We start from the raw sequence: 27,954 nt of genomic DNA, 5'->3' as shown, positions 1-27,954 counted from the left end.
AGGAAAGGGGAAAAAGAAGAGGAATCAAGAAAGAATGTTCCAGTAAAGGCACATAGAGGTAGGAGGGGAAGTAGGACAGAATGGCCTCACATAGGAGACAAAGGAGAGGCTTCAGGACAATATCAGTACTAGGGTTATACCATTATTAAATTAAGATCAAGAGAGAAGATGACTGAGGATAAGACCATTGAATATGCCAGTAGTTGTTGATTAGAAACTTTTCAGAGGGATGAATCATCAATGAAATGGAGGTGGAAGCTACATTATAGAGCCTTGTTAAAGAAATGGGTGTTTAGAAGAACAAACTTACACTCATAGTGTTTGGTTACAAGATGAAAGAGAATGGTTTAATATCTGTAAAAAGCTTTTTGGTTTTGTTTTTTATTTGAAGATGGAGAAGTCAGAAACATGTTGGAAAGCAAAAAGAAAAGGACCCTTAAAAAGGAGTGAGTGAATATGCCAGCAAAGGAGAGGGGTACTATTAAGCAATGGTGGAGGGGGTGGGATTTAGAATATATGTAAGTGAAGTGATCTTTAGTAAGGACTTGAGCTAATCTTAAGAGAATAGGTAATGTTGGCATTTTGTTTGTTTGTGAAACACTTTCAGTATGTGCCAAGGAACAGTTTGGTGTTCATTTTCATTTTCAAATGAGGAAACAGAGAATGAATAAGTGATTGGCTGTTGGTCATGCAGCTGTAGTAGTGGAACTTAAATGCATGCCTCTAGATCACATGTTCCTTCTACTAGCATATAATTTCTTTCAGGGAAAGTGACTTAGTGAAGCAAAGATCAGAGTACATGAAGGACCCACGGTAGGAGGGCTCAGTTGTTTGTTCATGTATCTGGTGAGGTCAACACTGTAAGTGATGGGAGTAGAAGAAAAAGGAATTGGGGCTTAAAAGGAAAGGAAGCTATCTAGAACATTACTATGGGAGTGTAAGACAGCCCAGGTCGGATAGGATGTCATGTATTTCAGAAGGGTCAGATGTACATTGTGCCATGTTTCTTCTGCCGTGCTCTGTCGCCTTGGAGCAGAAGCAGGGAAAGCAAATTACAAGGGTGGTTAGAGGGGGTATATGTACACAGATGTAAATAAAATATTGACATTCTCAAGTGTCCATCTCATTCTTCTGGGACATTTGGGCTGTTTGAGCTGTAACAGTATACTTCAGAAAAGTTTAGTCTTGTCACTACAGCTCTTTTTTTTTTTTTTTAAATGGACTTTTTGACTTTATCATACCATGTGGTCAGTCTCATTTTATGCTTTAACTCTAGCTGAGTATAGTCACTGATGGGATGAAGTTAGTTTGTTCTGAATTATAGTAGAGTGAACACACATTATAGTACTGACAACTACACTACTGAGCAGATATGCCTTGTATTTTGATACAAATCATGGTGTGGATGATTTTTTCTTTTGTGTAATAGTTTCTTTAATTGTCAATATTTTGGGCTTCTCCATACTCTGAATGGAACTCATTTTCTAGGTGGAGTAGAATTAGTGTCTACAAAAGTCCCTTAAAACATAGCTGGTATTTAGATTGTTTTTATTTCACCATCAGGTTAAGAGAGATGAGTCTGGAGCAATACACGTTACTAAGCAAAAGCACCTTCATCTCTACTATGATCTCATCAACTTTACTGTGAGTATTATTCAGATTGAGTTGCCCCATTTATCTCATGTAGTTGTTTTGAGACCCTGGTATGCTAGCACTACCAGGATTTCTGCCATGAGCCATGACTTTTGGGATTATGTAAAATTTGTGTAGAAGTCAAGTTCTGCTTATATTGAATGGAGTCTGAGTTTGGTGTAATGCCACACACATGACTTTTTTTTTTTTTTTTTTTTTTTTGGAAAGAGGGAGAGAGGTGAGGGAGAACCAGAGGGAGAGACAGAATTTTGAGCAGGTGCCATGCCCAGCACAGAGCCCAGCACAGGGCTCTGACTCACAACTCAGATCAGGACCTGAGCCGAAATCAAGACGTTTAACCCACTGAACCACCAGGTGCCCTGATGCCACCTTACTTTTAATTGCCTTTCAGCCTTATGTCTTGCTGAATAGTGGCAGGGTCAGAAAAAGTTTTCTTTGATGTCCTGATTACTTCAAAGGGGACTTCAGAAGAATTTGAGTGGGTTTCTTTGAGGATCGTTGTCTGGCTTTCTTTGGAAACATGTTTCATACTTCTGAGATTGTCCTAATTGGTTCAAGAGTTTATGTAATCTATTCTTTTGTCGTGTTTAAAAACTTCACAGTGGGGCACCTTGGTGGCTCAGCAGTTAAGCATCTGTTTTTGGCTCAGGGCGTGATCGTGGAGTTACAGGATCAAGTCCCACTTCTGGCTCCCTGCATGGAGCCTGCTTCTCCCTCTGCTTATGTTTCTGCCTCTCTGTCTCTCATGAATAAATAAATAAAATCTTAAAAAAAAATTCACAATTTTCTCTCCATCATACATCTCAGTCTTGAGCAACTTTTTGGTTTTTTAAAAAAAAAAACTATTTATTTTTGTATCAAATATTATTTTTTCTTTTTCAGATAGTATGTCAACTTTGCAAATAGTGTAATTATAATATTTCTGGGTTTATTTCATTAATGCTTTCGGCATATCAATATCCAGTGAAACATTCTGTATATCATGAAAATAGGCAACCCTGAATAAGAGACACAGCCTCATTTTCCTAATAAAATGGCCCCCCCCCAAAAAAAAGTTTTTTCCCCTAACTTAACAATGTGTGACTTTTTAGGATATAGAGGAAATGGGTCTTTTCTTTATAATATACAATTTATTAATTTAGTTGCACATTGCCTTTTAATCTTACCTCTAGACTATTGATTTAGAAATGTTTTTTTCTATACACATTTCATGAAATAATCTTGTTCAAACTCTTGTGTGAATGTAAGACATCAGTGTCTTTGTCATCACCAGAACCTCTATTGAATTATCTAACACAGCTTCCTAGAATTCATCATGATGTTTGAGATACGGCACTTTTAAAATATGCATATTATTCTGTCCCTGGAAAATTTTCCCTCAACCACAAGTAGCCATTCTCCCTACAGTAGGGCAGTAGGTATTTTCATTTGTCCTGTGGCTTATCTGTGATGTGACACTAACTGCATTGCTTTATAAATTACCATTAAAAGACTCCTTTACAACAATGTCAGCAGTTGCAGTTGTGAGGGTCTAATCTTAGGAATAATTACTAATACTCTTTGTCATTGTCTCTTTTTTAATGAGGTGACCTTTGAAAGCATCTAAAACTAGTACTAGTGGGCAGCCTGGGTGGCTCAGTGGTTTAGCACCACCTTCAGCCCAGGGTGTGATCCTGGAGACCCGGGATCGAATCCTGTGTCAGGCTCCCTGCATGGGGCCTGTTTCTTCCCTCTGCCTCTGTCTCTGCCTCTCTCTCTCTCTGTCTCTCATGAATAAATAAATGAAATCTTTAAAAAACAAAAATAAAACTAGTACTGGCAAAAGTTGTATAGGGCTGATAATGTGTCTTTGTTTTTTAAAATAATGGGGAGAGCACCTTGTAAGAGTTCTTTGTAAATGATTTGAGTATCAAACTTTTTCTTTTTTTTAAGATTTTATTTATTTATTCATGAGAGACACAGAGGGAGAGAGAGAGAGAGAAAGGCAGGGACATAAGTAGAAGGAGAAGCAAGCTTCCCTGTGGGAAGCCTGATGGAAGACTCGATCCTGGGACTCCAGGATCACAATTTGAGCCAAAGGCAGGTGCTCAACCACTGAGCCACCCAGGTACCTCTCTCTATTTTCTGAGAGAGAATTTTTTTGGGGAAAAATTAAACAGAACTAAATCCTTCCCTTATAGTAACCACAATACATTGATAGAGTGTATTTTCAGTTTATGTCAAAATTGATCCATTTTAATTTGGTTGTTTTTGATAAGATATTATGCAAATAATCTGTGATAACATGGAATAGGTTATATAAATAAAACAACGTGAACACCAGAGAGTGAAAGTGCAGGAGAAACACTTTACTCTTGCTAATTTAGAATTCTAATTTAGTGGATTTTATTTTATTTATTTATTTAAAGATTTTAATTCATGAGAGATACAGAGAGAGAGAGAGAGAGAGGCAGGGACATAGGCAGAGGGAGAAGCCAGCCCCATGCAGGGAGCCCGATGCGGGACTTGATCCCGGGTCTCCAGGATCATGCCCTGGGCTGAAGTCGGCGCTAAACCGCTAAGCCACCTGGGCTGCCCTCAGAAGATTTTTAATATTAAGTTATTACCTCTAAAATTATAACAGAACTTATTAAAATTCAGAATATAGAGAAATAGAAAAGTAAGGAATTCTCCCACAATTGGTAGGGAAGTATTAAAGAAAATATTTATTTTAGATAGCTGCTGCTGCTTTTTTTTTTTTTTTTTTTAAGATTTTGTTTGAGAGAGGGAGAGCAAGAGAGATTACAGAGGGACAGAGAAAAGCAGACTTGCTGCGGAGCAGAGAGCCTGATGTGGAGCTTGATCCCAGGACCCTGAGATCACGACCTGAGCTGAAGGCAGACGCTTAACTGATTGAGCCACCCAGGAGCCCCTATTTTAGATAGCTTCTGTTTTAAAATATGAATTATGTAAATTCTAGCAATCATTTGACCACTTAGGTTTATGAGATTTATTTGTCCTTTTATTTAATTAATGTCAAAAACATGAGAAATGCATAGTTTGTCATTTTGCTTAAGTCATTTGTGCCAGTGTACCACTTAAAGAATCTTACTAAAACTAATATATGCTCTAATGTATCTGTTAAAACTCTTAGTTACCTTGTTTATTTTTATTTACTTTTTTTGGTTTATTAATTTATATTTAGAGAGGGAGGGGGGCAAAGATAGAGAATTTTAAGCAGGCTTCATTGCCCTCCCCTGCAGAGCCCACAGAGCTTGATCTCACAACCTTGAGATCATGACCTGAGCCGAAACCAAGAGTCAAACGCTTAACCAACTCAGCCACCCAGGTGCCCTTCTTAGTTACCTTTTTATTTTTTTATTTTTTTATTTTTTTATTTTATTTTATTTTTTTTTAATTAATTTTTATTGGTGTTCAATTTACCAACATACAGAAAAACACCTAGTGCTCATCCCGTCAAGTGTCCACCTCAGTGCCCGTCACCCATTCCCCTCCAACACCCGCCCTCCTCCCCCCTTCCACCACCCCTAGTTCGTTTCCCCGAGTTAGGAGTCTTTATGTTCTGTCTCCCTTCCTGATATTTCCCACACATTTCTTCTCCCTTCCTTTATATTCCCTTTCACTATTATTTATATTCCCCAAATGAATGAGAACATACACTGCTTGTCCTTCTCCGATTGACTTATTTCACTCAGCATAATAACCTCCAGTTCCATCCACGTTGAAGCAAATGGTGGGTATTTGTCGTTTCTAATCGCTGAGTAATATTCCATTGTATACATAAACCACATCTTCTTTATCCATTCATCTTTCGATGGACACCGAGGCTCCTTCCACAGTTTGGCTATTGTGGCCATTGCTGATAGAAACATCGGGGTGCAGGTGTCCCGACGTTTCGTTGCATCTAAATCTTTGGGGTAAATCCCCAACAGTGCAATTGCTGGGTCGTAGGGCAGGTCTATTTTTAACTCTTTGAGGAACCTCCACACAGTTTTCCATAGTGGCTGCACCAGTTCACATTCCCACCAACAGTGTAAGAGGGTTCCCTTTTCTCCGCATCCTCTCCAACATTTGTTGTTTCCTGCCCTTAGTTACCTTTTTAAAATACTATGAGTCATTTTAACACTGCCAGAACTCAGTACTGTGTTGTGCACTATTATCCACTACTGTCTAGCCATTGCAGTCACTGAGTAGTTCTTACTGAGGTTTTGTTGTCATCAAGTTATTAAAAGAATAAAGTAGTCCTCAGTTTAATTTAACTGAGTGGCCAGGCTTTCTTTTTGTCCTGAATGATGGTGTGGGATGGGCCTCACTTTTGTTTTGTGGTGTGCTTGATTTGCAGTGGATAAACTCACGCACAGTTGTGCTCTTAGATAGTGTGGAGAAGTTGCATGTGATTGATCGGCAGACTCAAGAGGAATTGGAAACAGTGGAGATCTCAGAGGTTCAGTTGGTCTATAATAGCAGCCATTTCAAATCCCTAGCCACCGGAGGAAATGTTAGCCAAGCACTGGTAAGAGTAATCCATTATCTTAGAATTGCTTTGATAAACTTGGGTTTTTGTTGTTTGTTTTAGAAATTGGAACTCTGAAGAGTTAGTTATCTTTATGTCCAGATTGAAGTGGATATGGGTATGTTTTTAAGTATTCAGGAATGTTAAACAGTAATTCCTGTTACCTTCTATTCAGAAATGTGACTAATTTAATACCATAGAATTTTAACTTTTATATTAAAATAATGAAATGAAATTGAAAATTTATGAGAAAGAAATGATGAAAGCAGAATATTATAGAAAGTTTATTATGGTGGCAATAAGCCTGATAGATTTAAAGGATGAATGACTAGAGACAGGTAGCCTGACTTTGGGTGACTGGTAAAGGTTCGAGCAGGTGTGGTGGCTGTGGGTATTAAAAGGTAAAGATGGTTTGAGAGAAAGAAAGAAGATTCTTTAGGAATAGGGAATAGATGAAATGTAGGACTTTGGAGAGACAGAAGACATAAGTATGACCTTAGCATTAATTTTACTGTATTTCAGGCAACCATAGTGATGGCCTTTAGCAATTTACACAGATAATTTACAGTTAAATTTCTTCGAATTCTTTTTTTTTTTTTTTAAGATTTTATTATTTATTCATGAGAGAGACACAGAGAGAGAGGCAGAAACACAGGCAGAGGGAGAAGCAGGCCCCAGGCAGGGAGTCCAATGTGGGACTCCATCCTGGGACTCCAGGATCATGCCCTGAGCCGAAGGCAGGCACTAAACCACTGAGCCACCCAGGCATCCCAAATTTCTTCAAATTCTGATCGCATGTTTCCTAAACAGTAATGTATAAGCAGGAAATTTAGAGGCTTTCCTGAGCAATTTGGAAGAAAAAATAGTAATGATGTTCATATTTAATGAGCATCTACTCTATGATATGCAGCTATTACTCAAATCTCCATGAGATATTAGAACTTCAGAGTTTAAAAAATATATGAAAAGGTCTTCCAGCCTCAGAATTTAGGAACCAAGACAATCCAGAATAAGAAATGGTAATGCAATAAAATTCACTAAAGACTAATTACTATTTCACACTTAGATATTTTCTTTTGTCTGAATGGTTATCAGAAAGTCTATCAGAAATAGACTTTGAACTTGCAGTTTTGGCCAAGATGGAATAATAGACACTGGACTTACTCTCCTGTGTAGAAGATAAAAAAAAACAAAAAACAAAAAAACAAAAAAAAAACCTTTTCAGAATACTGGACATCAGGTCTTGAAGGACAGCAATCCATGACAAAATGGGAAACAAGTGATATGAGCCCTATGATTATCCTAGTTTCTAGCCTAGAGAGAGTTTCCAGGCTGTAGCTTAGGGATAAGGAACCCAGTTGGAGCCTGAAGGACTTCATGAGCTGAGACTGTGGGAAGACTAAGGTGGGTTGAGTTGCAGCACTGGGTACTGGAGAGGAGAGCACTACCTATGGTTCCCCTTGTGTATTCAGCCGACTACTGATTGGCAGATGCATATCAGGGAACTACCCAAGGCCAGGGAAATAATTTTTTGATAGGTTTAGGAGGAACTATTATCCATTGCTTACAGTGGCTTGTTTATACAGCCACAATGGAAAACTTCATAATTTATAGGGCATTGGGTAGAATACTCAGGGACATCTTGCCTCTGTAGAGGGGAATAATTAGGACCAGAATAAACATTGTTCTCGTCCCTACTACAAATCTTAAAAATAAGACCAGAAAGAATCAGATTGTTTCCAAGTAACTTAACTATATCACAAAACAAAGCAGAGGGATATTAGTAATAAAGAAATTTCCAGAACCCAACAAAATAAAATTCACAGTGTCTGCTATTAGATTACTAGGCATGTAAAAAGAAAAACACAATTTATAGTGAGAAGAAAGTTCAATCAAAAATGACTTAGACCTGGAACAGATGTTAGAATTAGCAGACAAGGACAAAACAGTTATTACAACTATAGTCTGTAGGTCCAAAAAGTTAAGTATTGTGGCACAGAATATGCTAAAGAAGATGCAGATCTAACTTCTGGAGTTAAAAAACTACAGTGCTTAAGATGAAAAACACCCTGGATGGAAAAACAAAATACCCTGGATGGAAAAACAAAATGTCCAAGAGTAGACATGACAGGGAAAAACATTAGTGACCTTGAAGATGCAGTAATATTATCTATCCAAAATGAAACACAGAAAAAGTAATTTAAAAAAATTTATGACCCGTGAGACAGCATTGAGTAGCCTAATATATGAATAGTTGGAATCACTGAAGGAGAGAGAGAAAAAAAAGGAAAAATAGCAGTCAAAAACTATCCAAAACTATAAACACAAATTTTTAAGAAGCTCAGTGACCCTAAGCACAAGTAAAATAAAACCATATATAGATGATCAAAATGAGTGGTAAAGAGAAAAATATTAAAGCAGCCAGAGAGAAAAGATATTAAATGCAAAGGAGCAACAATGAGAGCAGATTTCTCATCAGAAACAACTGGAGCAATCTACAAGGATACACACAATAGCCAGGATGTTCAACATTGTTCATCATTAGGGAAATGCAACTCAAAGCCTCAATGAGATGTCACTTCACACCCACCAGGCTGGCTGTAACTAAAAAGGCAGACAGTCTCAGGTGTTAGTGAAAATGTGGAAAAACTGGGACTGTTATACACTGTTGGTGGAAAATGGTACAGCTGCTGTGGAAAACATTTTGGCAGTTCCTCAAAATGTTCAGCATATTCGTAAGGATTCATTTGAGCAGATCTACTCTTAGGTATATACCCAAGAGAAGATAAAACGTATGCCCACACAAACACTTGTTCACAAATGTTCATAGCAACATTATTCATAATAGCTAAAAAAATGGAGGCAATTCAAATATCCACCACTTGGTAAATGGATAAACAAAAAGTGACTTAGCCACGTAATAGAATACTATTCTGCAATGAAAAGTTGAACTACTGACACATGCTACAACATGGATGATCTTCTCAAAAATACTGTATTAAATGTTAGAAGCCATATGGAAAGATTGTTTGATTTTATGAGATGTCCGGAAAAGCCAAGTTTATGGAGATAGACATAGATTAGTGGTTACTTGAGACTGGGACTAGGGAAGAAGGTTGACTGGAAGGGAGTACAAGGGCTCTTTGTGGAGTGATGGAAATATTCTAAAATTGGATTTTGGTGATGGTTGGGTAACTGTAAATTATTAAAAATTATTGAATTATACATTTAATGAGTGAATTTTATGGTATATAAGTTATACTGCAGTACTGTTATTTAACAAGAGCGATTGTTTAAAACAAAAATAATGTTTGATAATGTAGTAGTAGTATGTATGATGAAAAAGGATATAGCAGCAGGCAGTGGGGCATAGAAGTATATCATTGTAAGGATTGACATTATACCTCAAATAGTATAATAATATTTAAGTGTAGAAGAAGATAAGTTAAAGTTACATATTGTAAACACTAGAGCAGTCACTGAAAAAGAAGTGGTGTAACTAAAGTTAATAGTAGTGACAAAATGGGATATTAAAAATATCAAATTCAATGAAGCATAAAAAAAGGAACAGACAAGTAGAAAAAACAGTTAATAAGATATAAATCTAAACTCAACCATATCAGTAATTACAGGAAGTGGAAATAGTCTGAACATTTCAATTATAAGGCAGAGGTTGTCAGATTGGATAAAGAAAAGCAAGAACTGACTCTGTGCTATCTACAAAACACAGTAAGCACAAAGATACATATAAATTAAAAGTAAGATGATGGAAAAAGACATACCATGCAAACTCTAATCATAATCACTAGGTTTCAGAGGAGGAAATATTGTCAGAGATAAGGAGAAATTTCAAATTGATAAAAAGGGGTTACAAAAAGACACAGCAGCAGCCTTAAAGATTTAAGTACCTAGGATCAGACCTCCAATATACACGAAACATACACTGATGGAACTGAAAGGAAAAACCAACAAATCCATAATTACACAAACTCCCTCTCAGTTGTTATTAGAATTCATAGGCAGAAGATCGTTAAGGGTATAGAAGACTTAAACACTATTGACCAACTGACCTAAGTGGCATTTATAGAATATTGCTCCAAACAAAAGCAAATTACAAACTTCTGTCAAGAGTACTTGAAACATGCACCAATATAGGTTATATGCTAGATTGTAGAACAAGCTTACATAAGTTCTTGAAGAAATCCTCAGGATAAATCTGGAAAACACCAAATATTTGGAAATTAAACTGCTGTTTTTATAAATAACGCATGAGTCAAGAAATCTCAGGAAATTGGAATATATTTTAAATTGAATGAAAATGAAAATACAACATATCGAAATCTGTGATTGACAATTATATCAGTTTTTAAAGGGTAACTGATAGCATTAAATACTTAGAAAAGAAGAAAGATTTCAAATCAATGCCTTTAGCTTCTGTCTTAAGGAAATAGAAAGTTAACCTAAAGTAGATTGAAGGAAAAATAGAAAGGTGAACGCAAATCAATTAAGTAGAAAGTGGATCAACAGTAGAGAAAATCAAAGAAATCAAAAGACGGTTCTTTAAAAGAGAAATAAAATTGGTAAACCTCTAGTAAACCTCTAGTGAGATTAATTAATAAAAAGAGGAAGACACAATTAATTACCAGAATCAGGAATGGAAGAGGTGTCTTCACTGGAGAGTCTATAGATATTAAAAAGATATGTGTATAACTTTATGCCAATAGATTCAACAACTTTAGATGAAATGGAAAAATTCCTTGGAATGCACAAATTATTAAAGCTGACTCAACAAGTGATAGAAAATCTAAGTCACTATGCATCAGTTAAAGAGATTGATTTTTCTAGAGAGAAGTTCCAACCCCAATAGCTATACTAGTGAGTTCCGTTATGTTTAAGGGGGAAAAAAAGACCAATTGTACACAAAAATCTTTTTAAAAAGGGAGAAAAAGGAAGCACATAACTTTTTATAAGACTGGATTAACTCCGATGATAAAATCAAAGATTGTTAAAGAATCTATGCTAAAGATTTTTTTAAAAAATTTATTTATTCATGAGAGACAGAGAGAGAGGCAGAGGCACAGGCAGAGGGAGAAGCAGGCTCCACCCAGGGAGCCCGATGTGGGACTCGACCCCAGGATCTCGCCCTGGGCCAAAGGCAGGCACCAAGCTGCGGAGCCACCCAGAGATCCCCCAAAGATACTATATTAAAGAACACTACAGACTAATGTTCTCATAAGCATGAAAGTAAAAATACTTAAAATATTAGCCAATAGAAGCCAGCAATATATAAAAAAGCAATAAATTATGATCAGATGGTGTTTTATCCAAGGCATGCAAGGCTGGTTTAGCATTCAAAAATCAGTGTAATTTACCATATTAGTTGATTATAAAAGAAAAACTGTAATATCATCTCAAAAGACATAGAAAAAGCATTTGATAAAGTTCAATATCCATTCCTGAGAAAACTCAGCAAACTAGGAATAGAGGGAACTTTTTCAACCTTAAAATCCAGGGCATCGATAAGAATCTTATAGCTAACACCATACTTAAAGTTATATTGCCAAAAAACAAACCCAATTCAAAACAAAAGACCCTGGTTCTGATCAAGCATCTTCTTTTTTTTTTTTTTTATTATTATTTATTTATGATAGTCATACAGAGAGAGAGAGGCAGAGACATAGGCAGAGGGAGAAGCAGGCTCCATGCACCGGGAGCCTGACGTGGGATTCGATCCCGGGTCTCCAGGATCGCGCCCTGGGCCAAAGGCAGGCGCCAAACCGCTGCGCCACCCAGGGATCCCTGATCAAGCATCTTCTAAAGAAAATATGGAAGACAGAGGAATGTTAAAAGTTTCCATGTGGATGCAATTAGCAAAATCTACATAGTGGGAAACTATGGAATAAGTGTTCCAGTTTCTTCAACAGTAAATTTTAAGGAAAATAAAGGATTGAAATGCAGGCAAAACCTATAAATTTAAAAGAGAATTAAGACACCTATCAGCCAGCTCTGATATGTGGTCCTTGGTTGAATCTTGATTTAGACATGTGAAATGTAGAAAAAGCAAAACCAAAACAGCAAAAACCTTAACATTTGACATTTATGAGACCATTTGAGACTGGATTTTCATTTTTATTTTTATTTTATTTTTATTTCACGCTGTTAATTTTTAAAAGTATACTAATAAAGTTGTGGTTATGTTAAAAAGGACTAATTTATTATATAGTGAATTTTTATAAATGAAATATTCAAAATCTGAGAGTCATCTCAAAAGTACATTGTGTATAGGGGAATCTGTGGGAATATGGGTGAGATAAGATTGGTGATGATCTCATAATTCATAAGACTGATTAACAGATGCAGAGGGTTCATTGCAGTATTCTCTACCTTTGTTTATGTTTTTAAATTTCATAGTGAAAAATTTAAAATTATCATGGTTATCAGCTCTTGACCATTTACATATTTTGGGACATTTATAAATATTAACATATTTAAGTTTCATGGAAACTGATGATTTTTCAAAGATGAGAAAACTGAATGTCAGAAGTTTGAAACTTCTCTAGGGTCGGGTCATACCTTAAGTAACAGACAAAATTCACAGTCCAGATTTATCACACAATAGTTTCATTTCTCTTTTGCTGGGCTAGGCTGAATCCCATATATTATGTTGCTTTGTCTTCCTGTTTCTCCTTGTGTTTTAGGTTGATGTTTATTTCAGATAACTTAGAGGTACCATTTCCAAACAGCCCTGTTCTTTCCCAGAGGCAGTGAGTATCTGTCTTCCAATAATGGGCAGGTCTCAACAGTTTCCCTTTAGATTTAGAAAGTTGGCATATTCCTCCCATGTCTGCAATATTCTGAAAAATAAAAAGAGCATATGTAAGCAGAGAATTAACTTTTTGCACTTTGTCTTTTCTGCCACTTTCACTGACAGACTGACACTTGATTGACATTTTTCCCCCCACTAATTTATGGGATAAAACTATGTTGACTTAAATTCTGTGTACTTGACATTGTTTAAAACTTAATGAGCCTTTTAATTGGAACAAGACAATTATCCTATGATTTCACTCATATATGGAATATAAGAAATAGTGAAAGGGACCATAACTGAGTGGGGAAAAACTAGAGAGGAAGACAAACTGAGAGACTCCTGACTCTGGGAAACAAAGCATTGCAGAAGGGAGGAGTGTGGGGGGGATAGGGTGATTGGTGACAGGCATTAAGGAGGGCATGTGATGTGATGAGCAGTGCCTGTTATATGTTGGCAAATTGAATATACACTACAAAAATAAAAACAATGAGACTTCTAATACATGTAATTTTTTCTTTTTTTATAGGCTTTGGTTGGAGAGAAGGCTTGTTATCAATCCATCAGTAGCTATGGTGGTCAGATCTTTTATTTGGGGACAAAAGTAAGCTCTTTTACTCTGTGACTTGGCATTTGTTTGTGTCAGGGTAGTTGCGGCTGAAGTTTCTGGTAAAGAGAGCTGTGCATTATAAAGTGAATATTGATCAGCAATAATCTAAGACTTTTTTTTTTTTTTAGGGGATTTTTTTTTCCTTTTTAAGTAAGCTCTGCACCCAATGTTGGGCTTGAACTCACAACCCCAAGGTCAAGAGTCTCATGCTCCAACTGACTGAGCCAGCCAGGTTCCCCTTTCAAGGGTTATATAGTTGTGATTTTTAACTTATTTATTTTCTCAACTTTTAGACATACTGTTACTTTCATTTAGGTTATCATAGGATGCTTATTTTTTTTTAATTCAAGGATATACTTTCATAATCTTCACATTTATGTTTTCATGACCAGGAAGATACCTTATCATGTATATTTGTCATGTAATTAAGATGTCCTTTGGCTTAGATCAGTTTAGGATGTATTAAGATGCATTGAGCAGTTTGACTTAGAATAGAATTGCTGGTATAGGAACTTTTTTGTATATCAGTTCCTTTTTTTTTTTTAACTTGGAGAAATATTTCATCAGTATTAAAAATTCAAAATATTATCAAGTGAGTACAGGGATTTGGGCATTTTTTTTCCTTTCCTGTGGAATTAGCTCCTTGGACTTAGTGGCTTATTGACTGTTGAATGTTTGATTGACTCTTTAATGTGGGCCCTTGAAAATACTTTGGTAGATACCTCTAACTGTAGTATGAAATATTTTTACTTAGAAATAAAATGAGATGTGGGACTGGGACAAATATGTCTTCTAAACAAGGCTGTTAAAGATGATCATTTTAATTATGGTTTCTTTATTTTCCAGTCTGTTTATGTGATGATGCTGAGAAGCTGGAGAGAGGTGAGTTCAAAGTAGTTTTATATATTAGAGCTGTTGAACTGATAGCATCTTAACATTTCTGTTTTGACTTTGCAGGAAAAGATGATTTGGATTTTTGCTTTTTAATTTCAGAAGTATACATCAGAATCACTGTAACCATTAGGTACTTGATTTGATAAAACTAACTATAAATTAGGATTACGTTTAGCTACATATTATCAGAAAATTTAATGGTGGCTTCAGTAAGATTTCTCTCTTATGTAAAAACAGTCTGGAGGTAGGGAGTCTGTGGCTAATGTGGCAGCTCTATGGTCTTTAGTGTACTATCTATACTAGTTTCACCATCCTTGTGTGTGAATTTTTGTCTCTAGGTCATTTTATGTTCCAGTATGGCTGCTGGAGCTCTGGCTATTAAGTGCACATTCCAGGCAGGAGGAAAGGGAAGAGAAGGGCTGGTTCCTGCCATTCATTCATTCATTTATATATTCATATATATGTATATATATATATGTGTGTGTGTGTGTGTGTGTGTATTTAGGCCCCTGCCTTTTAAAAATCACATCCTAGAATGGCCAAACAACATTTCCACTTACCTATAATTGGCCAGACCTTAGTCACATGGCCCCAGATGGCTACAAGGGAGTCTTAGAAAAGTCCTTTAGCTGGTATATTGCTGTCTCAGGTAAACTTGGAATTTGTTACTGAAGAGGAGGGAGTGAATGGGTGTTGTGTTAAATAACTGGCCCTTTTTTTTTTTTAAAGATTTATTTATTTATTTATTTATGATAGACATAGAGAGAGAGAGAGGCAGAGACACAGGAGGAGGGAGAAGCAGGCTCCATGCCGGGAGCCCAACGTGGGACTCGATCCCGGGACTCCAGGATCACGCCCTGGGCCAAAGGCAGGCGCTAAACTGCTGAGCCACCCAGGGATCCCCTAACTGGCCATTTTTGTTACAGTGACATTCCAGCCTTTTCCTCTTTTCATATTTAGGCCTTGTGGCTGCTTATATTAGCTTATACAGTCACAGTACTGTCCAGTGCTTTAAGAAATTACTTTTCTTGGAAATAGAATAGTCACAGAGGCACCTGGATGGCTCATTCGGTTGACCGTCTGACTCTGGGCTTTGGCTGAGGTCATGATCTCAGGTTTCTGGGATCCAGCTTAGTGGAAGATCTGCTTGGAATTCTCTGTCTCCCCTCTCCACTCTGCTTGTGGGGGGCTCTCTCTCTCAAAAATAAAATCTTAGAAAAAAATAAGATAGTCACATGGTTATTGGAATAATTTCAGCTGTTAAGCAACAACTTCTGAAAAGATACTAGGTAGAATAGGAATTCCAGCTATTAGTTGGTCAAACAAAGGGGTCTAGCTTTTCTCATTTGTTCATTTTAGAGAGTGGATCATCTCCTGAAACAAGATTGTCTTACAGAAGCCTTGGCTCTTGCATGGTCTTTCCATGAAGGAAAAGCAAAAGCAGTAGTGGGTAAGTTAACAGAATACCTGTGTAGTAGACATTATTTTTCTGGAGTAGAGAGAATGAAGAATACTAATCACTCATAGAACACTTTTTAGCCTAGTGTTCAAATATGTTATGAACAAGATATTATCAAATCGTACGACTTCCAGTGAAAAAGGTTAATGACAAATACAAAGTTTTAATGCTGCTTTTTAAATTCTTTCATAAGGCAAATTTACTGTTGGAATAAAAGGGAAGTACATTGATAGGTTATCTGGTCCAGTAGACGTAAGATGCTCTTATTGTGGCATATTAGTCAACATTTTGATATCTAAACATTGTTATAATTATGTCTATTGCTAGCACAGGTTGTAAATAAAATACCATAACAGTTTCAGTCCTGAAGATGTGGGCTTTGTTTTTATGCTGGATTTCGCTTCTCTGCAGGATTATCAGGGGATGCCAGTAAGCGAAAGGCTGTTGTTGCAGATCGGGTGAGTATTTTAATAGAGGCTTTAAAAGGGTACAATACAGTTTTCCTTATGTTATAAGCTAATAATTTGGGGGTATGATTAGGTAAATGACTACAGTCAAGGAGAGAGTATATGTGTGTGTGTGTGTGTGTGTGTGTGTGTATATATATATATATATATAAAAGATTATGATTCCCTGGTGTCAATCTTGAATGCTTTTAAACTTTCTTCTTATCACCTTTCCTTTTTTTCCCTTGCTCTCCTATGAAGATGATAAAATTGTAAAATAGCCAAAAGACTGCAAAAGGAGGAGGGAGAAACCCAGGGATCTGGATTGTTTCTGAGCCTAATTATAGCCCATAGAAAGTTGACATGTGTTAGTTTTCACAAACAGGTAATTAGGAGAAATAGAAATACTACATGTGTAAGTGTTTGCATTGTCTGAGGTAACAGAGAGGGCTGATGTTTTATTATTATTGTTCTTAATTAGCATTCATATAATTAATTTATGTTGGCTTTGCTTTCCCAATCTAGACTTGGTTGAATCTATTTACTATACAGTCATTCTTCTTTTTATTGTGCAAATGCACTGGTAAAAATTATATTTCAAATTAGTGTAAGTATATGGGAAACATGAATAGAAATTGGTCACTCTTCAGACATGAATAATTTTCTCAGTATTTGCTAAAATAGTTCAGAGATATGTGTTCTGTGTTCTTGAGGGAAAGACCTACAGCAGAGCATTTCTGAAGAGCTTAACTTCAATTTTGCATTTCCTGAGCAATAGAGGTACCACTGAGGTCTAGACCTGGAGGTTACCAAATTAGTAGTAGCCCTGAGGCTGAAGGAAATTATTGTGGGATTAAAAAAAAAATGGGAAATAAAGCCACTAAAGTTTTAAATTATATTTTTAATAAAACTTGATTCTGTATTATTTAGGCAGATCCACATATATCGAGTATTGAAAAATATTAGAGACATGTTTTGATTTTCTATACAAGGCTATTTTCCTTACAGATGGTAGAAATCCTATTCCATTATGCAGATCGAGCTCTGAAAAAGTGTCCAGACCAGGGAAAAATCCAAGTGATGGAGCAGCATTTTCAGGTATACCTTTGCACGTGCTTCTAATAGACATTGTTATGAATAGGTTTAATACTGCTCCTTTATATTACTTGAGAATGGGACTTTCTTGTTTTGGTTAAACATTTTTTAGCATTCATAGTTTATTTCAGGGCTTTTGGAGCATTCCAAATGATGAAATTTTGAACTAACAGGTCATACCAGAGTAGATACCTAAAATGTGGAGTGTGGATGCTTAGCTACTTAGTGGTGTATGGAAGGAAAAGATGTGTATGTTGTATGTGATAGTACATACCTGTGAATTGACACCTTACAGAGGCTGACACCTTGTTGATGAGTAATATATATGTTAATTAGACTAGTCAGAGAAGAGCTGTACTACCAAGGTTTGCATTTAGTTCTAGGAGCACCTGTGATTCAGCAACAGCTTGGTTACCCCCGACAAAAAAAAATCTCTGAAATATGTTAATGAAAGATCTTTAGTTTCTCTTAGAACTCAATGAAAATGGAAGTCAAGAAACAATTTGAAAACCTGTACAGTTTTTATTATGTGAGTTGTATGTTTGTAGTCATCTCCATTTATATTTATTGCAAATCTCTGTTTGTCCTTCTCCATTTTTGGAGCTCCGTCACATCTCCTGTCCCTACTTTCACGTTTAACAAAAAATCGGAGGGTCAATGAACATTTTCTAAAAAAGGCCAGATGGGAAAATTTAGGCTTTGCGGGGAGGCCATATGGTCTCTGTCACATATTTCTCTGTTTTCTTTCTTTTTTTTTAAACAGCCCTTAAAAAATTTAAAAGCCTTTCTTAGCTGTGAGCCATATGGAAACAGGCTGCGGGCAGGACTCGGTCTAGATAGCAAATTATGCAACCCCTGGCACTGGGTGTATCGTATGTCAAATAGACATGGTCCTTACTATCTTAAAGTTTGCAATCCAGTCAAAAGAATTTTTCTTGTGTACATTAATGGAAATACTTAGAAGAAGTCTAGGGGTTTTGAAGTTCTGAAGAGCAGGCACAGCTTGTATATTTCCATATGTCCAATTGATGCTAGTAACTTCGGAAGACAAGGATAGATAGTGCAGTTGGAGGGTATGAGCGGAGGATTTGGTTTCCTGAGCTGTGCTCTTTAATGTCATAGTAGTGGGCTTCTGGCAGAGTAACTTTTATTACTGGTTGGTTGTATGCTCGTTAAATTTATCACTAAAATAAAGGAATAAGCCCTGATGAAATTATGAAATTATTAGGAGGAAGGGATATGGCAGAAAGAAAGCCTTGGGCACAGTACTGTATGGCAACAGTACCTTGTATATACTTAAGTTTGTATACCATTGCAGTGTACATAGAATACAATATTTTAATAAGGGGTGTCTGTTACCAAGAAGTGATGGGATGGTATTTTTGAAAGAACTCTGACCATTGGAAGGTACACTTTTGAAAAGAAATATCTAATAAGGAATGCTCAGAGGGGCTAATGAGGGGTGTGTGTATGTATGATAGAGAAACCACTGTGCTTGGGGAAAGGGTATGGCAGAGAGCCATAAAATAAGAAAGGAAAAAAGGTGATGCTCTGGTGGAGAAATACAAAAGAATCTTGGCATGACAGGGACTATAGATGATTGTTTCTAATACAGATTATAAAATTTACAAAGAAACAAACTGTAACGTTCTGTATCTAGATATATGTTGGAAGCTTCATTCTGCCAAAATAGTATCGGCTACAATTTTTTTTTTATTAATGATTTAGTCTCCTAGAAGGTAAAGGAAACAATGGTGGGAACCATTATTCCAGATTTACTTTTTTACCAATGATTGGGGAAATAGAATGGATAAACTCTTGAGGGGGAAAAAATACCACTTTATTTTAAAGATTGTAATAATGTTGAGAAATAAGCTCAGCTTGAATCCTGTATTTTAGAAAGCATATGTTTCAGAAGAAAAATATGGGCACAATCTCATGGTTATAGGCTTCAAAAAACAAATGGGTTCACAAAGAACAGGAAATTCTTAAATTTTGACATAATAACCACAAAAATTCAAAGAGAAAGGAAATGAGGAGGAATGTTGAGAGAAGTATCTGTCTACAAAGCACAGACCAGCTATGAAAGGTAGAGGGAGACCGATAATCAAAGATATATGTCAAAGGCACCATGAGCCTTATAAGATTGTTGGAAAAGAGAATAGTCCTCAGATGGTGCCTACCAAAATGCTAAGGGCTACCCCAAAAGGGATTTTGACTGAGAGTCACTGAATGTCTACTACATGCCAAGTAGTAGGTAAAGGTTTTTTTTTATTTATTTTATTTTATTTATTCATTTATTCTCTCTCTCTCTCTCTCACACACACACACACACACACACACAGAAAGAGAGAGAGAGGCAGAGACACAGGCAGAGGGAGAAGCAGGCTCCGTGCAGGGAGCCCAACGTGGGACTTGATCGCAGGACTCCGGGGTCACACCCTGAGCCAAAGGCAGATGCCCAACCGCCGAGCCACCCAGGCATCCCAGTTTTTTTTTTTAATATAATTTTATTCAATTCTCACAACAACCTCATGTGTCAACAGAGAGATTCTGTTTTTAATCCCCGTTGTGTGGATTAAGAAAGTTGAACTGAGAGAAGTTAGGTGATTTTCCAAGGTGGCATTGCTGGTAAGCAGTGGGGCCAGTACTCCAGTCCAGGCTTTTCTGGTTTCAAAGCCTAGTTCTTAACTAACTGTTGTTCTGTATGATTATTTTCAGAGCAAGTGAAGGAAAGGATCAGTGAGAAAGGGTAACTGATGTTAATAGGTGATCAAGAATGAAGATTACAGCAAGCATCTAACCCATCTAATACTTACTGTGGTAGGCACTGTTAATGCTTTACACCTACTACTTTATGTAATTCTCTCATAATTCTGTAAGGTGGGTACTGTTGTTATTCACACTTATAGATAAGATTGAAGCACAGAGAGGTTAGGTAGCCTGTTCTAGGTCACACAGTTCATAAATGATAGAGCTAGGATTAGAATCCAGTAAGTTAGGCTTTAGAGTCCACATCTGGATTGCTATACTCTACTAAAGAACAACACTTCTGGGACGCCTTGGTGGCTCAGCGGTTGAGCGTCTGCCTTTGGCTCGGGGCGTGATCCCAGAGTCCTGGGATCGAGTCCCACATCGGGCTCGCCATAGGGAGCCTGCTTTTCCTTCCTCTACCTATGTCTCTGCCTCTCTGTGTGTTTCTCATGAATAAATAAAATCTTAAAAAACAAAAAGAACAGCACTTCTTATTTTACTTCTGTTTTCATGAGCAAAGAGGATAGTCTTTAAAGTGGGAAACTCTAGTTAAAAATATATTAAAGAAAAAACTGAAACCAAACAAATGTGACGTATAGTTAGCTGCATAATGATTGTGTAAATCTCAAAACCTAGTGGAATTATAACCTAGGTACTGTTTGAACAATCTGTGTCACTGTTCACATTTTTAAAGTAACTTTGGATCCATTTTCAAATAAAGTATGTTCAATTAAACATAGAGCAGAGGAGACACAATGTATTTCATTCAGGAGGACAGTTTTCTTCTGGAAAAGGTGATCTTTAGCCCATTAGGGTGAATGAAATACATGTATTTCCATATGTCCATTTTAAGTGTTTAATCTTAGATAGTTGATCATGAAATCATTAAATTGACTCTTTTTTTTTTTTAAAGGAAGAGTGGATTTAGGAAAGTATCCACTGATAATTGCATTGTGGTTTTCATAAACCATGAGTACTCTTGAAAATGACCATGTTAAACTCATAAGTTACCTTTTTGAAAGGAATAGGAGGTCAGTATATTCATGTAGTGCCTATTACATCATACCTTGATTTCATTAAAGCATTTGTTTAAATTTTCCATTACCCTAATGGCTGAAATAGATTGAGTAGTAAATAGATTGGTAAATGGCAAATCAATTTGCAGCCAGATAAGCATCCCTACCCAAAAGAGTTAGGTGGATTAGTATTAATTGCATTTTAGGGCTCTTTCATGTTTTTTAAAAAAGATTTTATTTATTCATTTGAGAGAGAGACAGAGAGCAGAGGGAGAGGGGGAAGCAGACTCTCCCCACTGAATTGGGAGCCTGATGTGGGGCTCAATCCCAGGATCTGGAAATCATGACCTGAAACCAAGGCAGATGCTTAACCATCCGAACCACCCAGATGCCCCCATATCCCAGTTTTTATAATTGATTTGGATGAAGAAATTAAATTTAGGTGGTACCAAGAATCAAAGTTCAAAATGATCTTGACAAAATGTGGTCAAAGTTGTTATGAGATGAAATTTAACAAGGGTGAACATCAAGACTGCATTAGACTCAAATAATTAAATTACACGACTACTGGATTGGGAAGATCTTTCTGGACCCAATTTCAATTGACTACAAACTTAGTATGAGTTAAGAGTTTGTGAAGGCCCAGATAAAGGTAAGTAATAGTACCATGGGCTACCTGTTGGAGATAAAAGCTCTGAGATACTTTATGGACTATTGACAGATTTAGCTATATCCCACAACAGGATGGTAGGAGATTTAAAGAACAGCATTTGAAAAAAACTATATTGGGTTTGTTTAATCTGATGACTAAGTAAGTAGAGACAAGCTTGCCTTCAGACAATGAAGACCTCCAATATGGGGATTTATCGTTTTGCAGTAGAAGGAAGACTAATATCAGTGGGTAGAAATTAGGAGGAGATGTATTTCAGTTTGAAATTACCGAGGGAAATGTAAAAGATCTTGGATTTATGTGCCTCCTACTGTTGAATGTTTTAAAGTAGAGGAAGACCAGCTGACCCGAGACTTTCTTTGTGGGGTGGGAAGATCTTATATTCTGTATCCGTGTGAAGAACTGCACATTATGTTAGGAAACGTAACCTAATCCAGTTAGTTGAAATTTCTATCTAGTAAGATTAGTTTCTATTTCAGTCAAAATACTAAGAATATATATTTTACCAGCAGGTGGCACTCAATTTTCGTCTTTACGTTTGATGAGGAGCCTCACCTTTTCCTTTGAGTCAGGATGCCATTCAGTGTTTTTGCTTTTTTTTCCCCAAAGATCAATCAATATTTTGTCCTTTCTTAACTGTAGAAAGTAACTTTGGGATCTTATAATATTTTTGATAGGCTGTGACTTATTTTTCTGAGAAAAGATTTGAACCTATATTTGTGTAATAACTACATCTCTCATTACATCTTGAGCATCACCCTTTCTTCTGGTCAATTGATTTGCACCCCAAAACAAAGTCAAACAGCAAACAAATCCCTTCTTAACCCCATGCCATCCCCAATATCCTGCTACCCCTTTTTTGCATATTCTTTACAGAGCCAAACATCTTATAAGTGTTGTCTCCATTACTCACTGCCCTCTCATTCCATCTCTAAATTCAGTGGACTTTTTATCCTTCTTAGTGGTCCTCAATAGCATTCAACACAGTTAATAACTTCTTGGAAATGTCTATCCCTTTGACTTCTGTGCTATCCTCCATTACAGATTTTTTTTTTTCTCTCGTGTTGATTGCTTTTGTTCATTCTCTTCCTCCTATTTAACCAATAAATAATAGAATTTTTCACAATACTCTTTTATTTCTGAATCAGTGTTTCTCAAAATGTTGTCTGGACCTTATTTCAAAATCACTTGAGAGGATTGGTTAAAATGCTTTTTCTTAAATTATTTGCCAGGTCTGCCAAATCAAGCTTTTTGGGATTGGTGGCCACGATTTGTAATCCTCCCCTGAGGTGACTCTTAAGCAGGTTAAAGTTTAAGAATCATTGCTTTTTCACCCCGTAGATGATATAGCCAGACTATTTTATCAGTATCTCCAACCTAGATTGTTTTCTGAGATCCACATAGTCAGTTGCCTGTTTACGTTTCCACTTGGATGTTTTATAAGTACCTCGAGCTCATGAACATCCTTCACGAAGTCTTTGCTAATGATCCCTATTTAAGTGAATGGATCCACCATACACCTAAAACAAGTTGAATGATTCTTGTCTTTCACTCATTCCTATTGATTTAGCCACTTGACTGTTTTCTGTAATCTCTTTACATCATTACGTCCATTCTGCCACTATCCTGGTGCATGACAATATCATCTTCTCTTGGTATATTACCTTAGCCACTTCATGTATATATTCTTACTACACTTCATTCTAGAGAGAAATATATATCAAGTGTAGACATGAGACTCTCTGGGTTTTAAGATATTTTAAAGACTTTAAAGACCACTGTCCTGGAGTAAAGACTAAATTCCCTAGCAGTTTCTAAGGGTCTGCATTATATATCCCCACCTGTGTCCCCTAATTCTCTTTATCCCTACTGTACTAGAGTTTTCAGTTTCTTGACATCCCTATTCTCTCTTAGCCTTTTCCTGTGATGTTCTCTTCACATAATTCTTTCCTGTTTCTTTTTAGCTTAACCAGCTCCTGTTTAATTTCAGGTCTGAACTTAAATGTCACTTCCTCATCAGATTAAATCAGGTACAGTTCTTTGTAAGATACCATGCACTTAAATTACTTACTCAGTATCAGTCTTTCCCAGCTAGACATTATAAGTCTAGGGACTGATTTTTCCCAGCGTCTACTTTAGTACCTTTGATTTGAGAAATATATGTTGATTGAATTTTTTTTAAAAATCTGTATTTATGTTGTATATAGTGTTTGTCTTGGGCATGTGTGTGTGTTTGTTTTTTACATAGGCTCTACTCCCAACATGGGGTTCAGACTTGTGACCTGGAGATCAAGAGTCATATGCTCTATTGGCTGAGCCAGCCAGGTGCCCCTAGGGCATATGTTTGAAATCTAACTCTGGGAGGGTTGAATTGTGAATAGGACTTAGCATACACAACACAGATGTCTATAATCATGGCTAATATTATTGTGTGCTGTGTGCCTGGCAAGTATCTCATTTAATCTTCATAACATACTTGAGGAGTAATTATATCTCCATTTTATTTATTTATTTATTTTTAAATTTTTAGCTATTTATGATAGTCACACAGAGAGAGAGAGGCAGAGACACAGGCAGAGGGAGAAGCAGGCTCCATGCACCGGGAGCCCGATGCGGAATTCGATCCCGGGTCTCCAGGATCACGCCCTGGGCCAAAGGCAGGCGCCAAACCGCTGCGCCACCCAGGGATCCCATATCTCCATTTTATAGATGTTTATAGATATAAACAGACACACAAGAGGGTTGAATAACTTGCCTAATATCATACAACCAGTAAACAGTAGACTCATGATAGGCATCCAGGCTGTCTGGCTCAGGGAGCTTCACCCTATACTCTGCTAGGTTTCATGCACATTTTATTATTTTTTGTTTTATAAAGATTTTATTTATTTGTTCATGAGAGACACCGAGAGAGGCAGAGACACAGGCAGAGGGAGAAGCAGGCTCCATGCAGGGAGCCCAACATGGGACTCGATCCTGAGTCTCCAAGATCACACCCTGAGCTGAAGGCGGTGCTAAACTGAGCCACCCGGGCTGCCCAGTTGTTTGATAGTCTCAGACCAATATGTTGTTAAGTAACTCACTTTGAAAAAGGGAGGACTAAGTAATGCATCAATTTTAGGAAGATACTGAAATGTATAAAAAAGTAAAAATACAAAATGAATTCATCTTAGTATAGTCATGGTAATCATATTTGAATGAGTGTAGACCATTTTATTCATCTTATTGGTCCTTCATGACATTCAACTTAATTAACTTAACATTCAAGTTAATGACTTGTAAAACTGTCCCTTTGGCTTCTCTGGTATCAGAATTTTCTACTTTTAAACTCAGAAGCTGGTCTGTTACCTGTGGAAGCAGTTTCATGTATTTTGGGATATTTTATCTTGCTGTACTCATGTTTGTTTATGAAACGAGGCAGAGGTATAAACAAACGAGGCATTTTAATTATATGAAGCAAGCTAATAGGATTTGAAAAATAATGGAATTTTAAAATATCTTAAAACTAAAGTCTTACATTAATTGTTCTCAAGCTCATCTTCCTGCTTAATTTTCCCTTCTATGAGAACGTCATAGCAGCTGTTGGCATATGTTTTTTTTTTTTGGCATATGTTTTTATATTAGGAGTTCATGCCAGAGTGGACAGAGACTAAAAGCTGAACACAGAGTCAAGCAATAGGAGCCTTCTTTGTCTAACTCATGCTTCTATGAGGTGATTTGAGGAAGGGAAAACAGTGTTGGTGTCTTGCACAACACCTTATTTCTGAGGTTTGATTGAAATGTTGGTCCTGGGGAGTTAGGTCTTTCTTAGATTGTTTTGTTATCATGCCTGGATAAAAAGAAGGGAAAGTACTCGTATACACATACACGTACAAAGAGATACTTCTATCTATGTAGCTGCTCATGGGTTAGTATACTAATACTGGAATATGGCTGACTAGCTCTGATAGCCCATGGAGATAGATCTATTGATCTATCTATGTGTGTGTTTAGGAATGCTTATCTCCTTTGGTGTGTATATATATATATTCTGGGCTTTGTTATAATTTTGAATCATTTTCAAGGAATGCAGTTTTCATTGCCTGATTGACTTCTAGAATATAAACTATGAGAATAAATGCCATTGCTCCAAAAAGCAAAGGTATCTGTATTTGTGATCTCATTTGCATCATCCCTGTGAAAGAGGGAAAGCCAGAGATGATATCTTCAGTTGGTAGATGGTAACATAATCACAATGCAAAAAAATGACCTGTTCACTCATTCAAACAATTGACAGGCTTAAATTTAGGGTTTTTTTTTTAAGTGAAATTTACATATCTATTGCCTTCCTTAATCTTATATATATATATACATATCTAACAAGAGAAGCAGTTTGCTGTGGCTGGTTTATAGCACGGTGCATTGAAGAAGAGATTAGAGAAATATCTACTCTTTCTTTCTTTTTTTTTTTTAATTTATTTTGGAGACCATAATATCAGTCATTTTTCAGAGGCATTCTGCAAGGCTTTGAGACTGAGAGGAATATTCCTTTTTTTTTTTTTAAGATTTTATTTATTTATTTATTTTTAAGATTTTATTTATTTTTTTTTAAGATTTTATTTATTTCTTCATGAGAGACACACAGAGAAGCAGAGACATAGGCAGAGGGAGAAGCAGGCTCCATGCAGGGAGCCCGACCTGGGACTCGATCCCGGGTCTCCAGGATCATGCCCTAGGCTGAAGGTGGCACTAAACCGCTGAGCCACCCGGGCTGCCCAAGAGGAATATTCCTAAAACAGGTATTGTTCACTGTGTTTGTGTTGAAAGACTTTAGGCAGATAGCCACAAGCAGTGCCCAGCACAGGCTGAACTTAAGGGTCAGAAGTTTGCATGTAGGCCCTTCCAGTATTCCATGGAGAGGCTTGTATAGACCAGGTCTGACTGGATGGACTGAGGTTTTGCTTCAAGAGAAGGACCTTTTGGGATGCTTGGATGGCTCAGTGGTTGAGTGTCTGCCCCTTTGGCTCAAGGGCGTGATCCCAGGGTCCTGAGATCAAGTCCTGCATCCGACTCCCCACAGGTAGCCAGCTTTTCCCTCTGCCTATGTCTCTGCTTCTTTCTCTATGTCTCTCATGAATAGATAAAGTCTTCAAAAGAGAGAGAGAGAGAGAGACCTGTTTTTCCCTATTCTTTCTTTTAGGGCTTTTGTGAATGCAACTTTCCAGATGGGCTAAGTGGGGTGACCATCTGAGCTTGGGCACCAACTGCTCCAGGTGGTCATATACTAGCCCTGAAATGTCAGCTGCTAGCTCTAACTACAGATTCTGTGCAAGATTGGGTCTGTGCTTAGTCCTTGCTTTTGGGAAATGGAGGGTTACTGATCCCACCTTGCTTATTTTCAGGCATCTAGAGATTGCCACCAGGGGTAATCCTCTGGACAGTCTAGCTTGTCTCTTCATAATTAGATACTAGAAAAGAAGATTTAATATAATGGAAATCGGTTTGGCTTTAACTAATATTTCAATCTTGCTTATAGTTCTAAATGTTCAAAATTAATAAGGACTTGGTTTCTTTAAGAAGCCAGTGAAGGCATTAATTTGAATGGATTAGCTCTATTTAAATGAGTTGAGAACTGTTGGGGGCAAGCATGAGAACTATGTGTATCCTATTTCTTTTTTTAAAATTAATTTTGACTTGGGATAATTATAGATTTACATTCAGTTGTAAGAAATAATATAAAGAGATTCCAAATACCTTTAAGGCGGTTTTCCCCAATGGGAATGTCTTGTAAAACTATAGTACAATTGTGTAACCAGGATATTGACCAATATAGTAAAAATACAGAACATTTCCATCACCATAAGGATTTCTCATTTTGCCCATCTATAGCCACACCTTCTTTTCTCCTACTTTCATCCCTTTCATAGGCCCTGGCAACCATTAATTATTCCTATTTCCATATTTTTGTCATTTTAAGAACGTTATATAAACGGAATTATATAGTATGTAGGCTTTGGGGATTGGCTTTTTAAAAAATTCAGCATAATTCTCTGGTGA

General features: G+C 36.8%; 1 protein-coding gene across 5 annotated transcripts in view; it reads left to right on the top strand.

The window, feature by feature from the left end:
• VPS8 (VPS8 subunit of CORVET complex) overlaps positions 1-27,954 on the top strand; it is a 248,815-nt gene that overhangs the window by 46,464 nt on the left and 174,397 nt on the right. For all 5 annotated transcript variants that reach the window (XM_026007303.2, XM_072752535.1, XM_072752534.1 and 2 more), the window contains exons 14-20: positions 1,564-1,644; positions 5,996-6,166; positions 13,504-13,578; positions 14,431-14,466; positions 15,838-15,928; positions 16,349-16,395; positions 17,392-17,481. In XM_026007303.2, the coding sequence (XP_025863088.2) occupies positions 1,564-1,644; positions 5,996-6,166; positions 13,504-13,578; positions 14,431-14,466; positions 15,838-15,928; positions 16,349-16,395; positions 17,392-17,481 (591 nt within the window). The remainder of the gene's footprint in view (positions 1-1,563; positions 1,645-5,995; positions 6,167-13,503; positions 13,579-14,430; positions 14,467-15,837; positions 15,929-16,348; positions 16,396-17,391; positions 17,482-27,954) is intronic.

Source organism: Vulpes vulpes, chromosome 3 (assembly GCF_048418805.1).
Source record: "Vulpes vulpes isolate BD-2025 chromosome 3, VulVul3, whole genome shotgun sequence".
Taxonomy (NCBI): Eukaryota; Metazoa; Chordata; class Mammalia; order Carnivora; family Canidae; genus Vulpes; species Vulpes vulpes.
The sequence above is the reverse complement of the archived record's forward strand: the minus strand, read 5'-3'. Positions and strand labels throughout refer to the sequence as shown.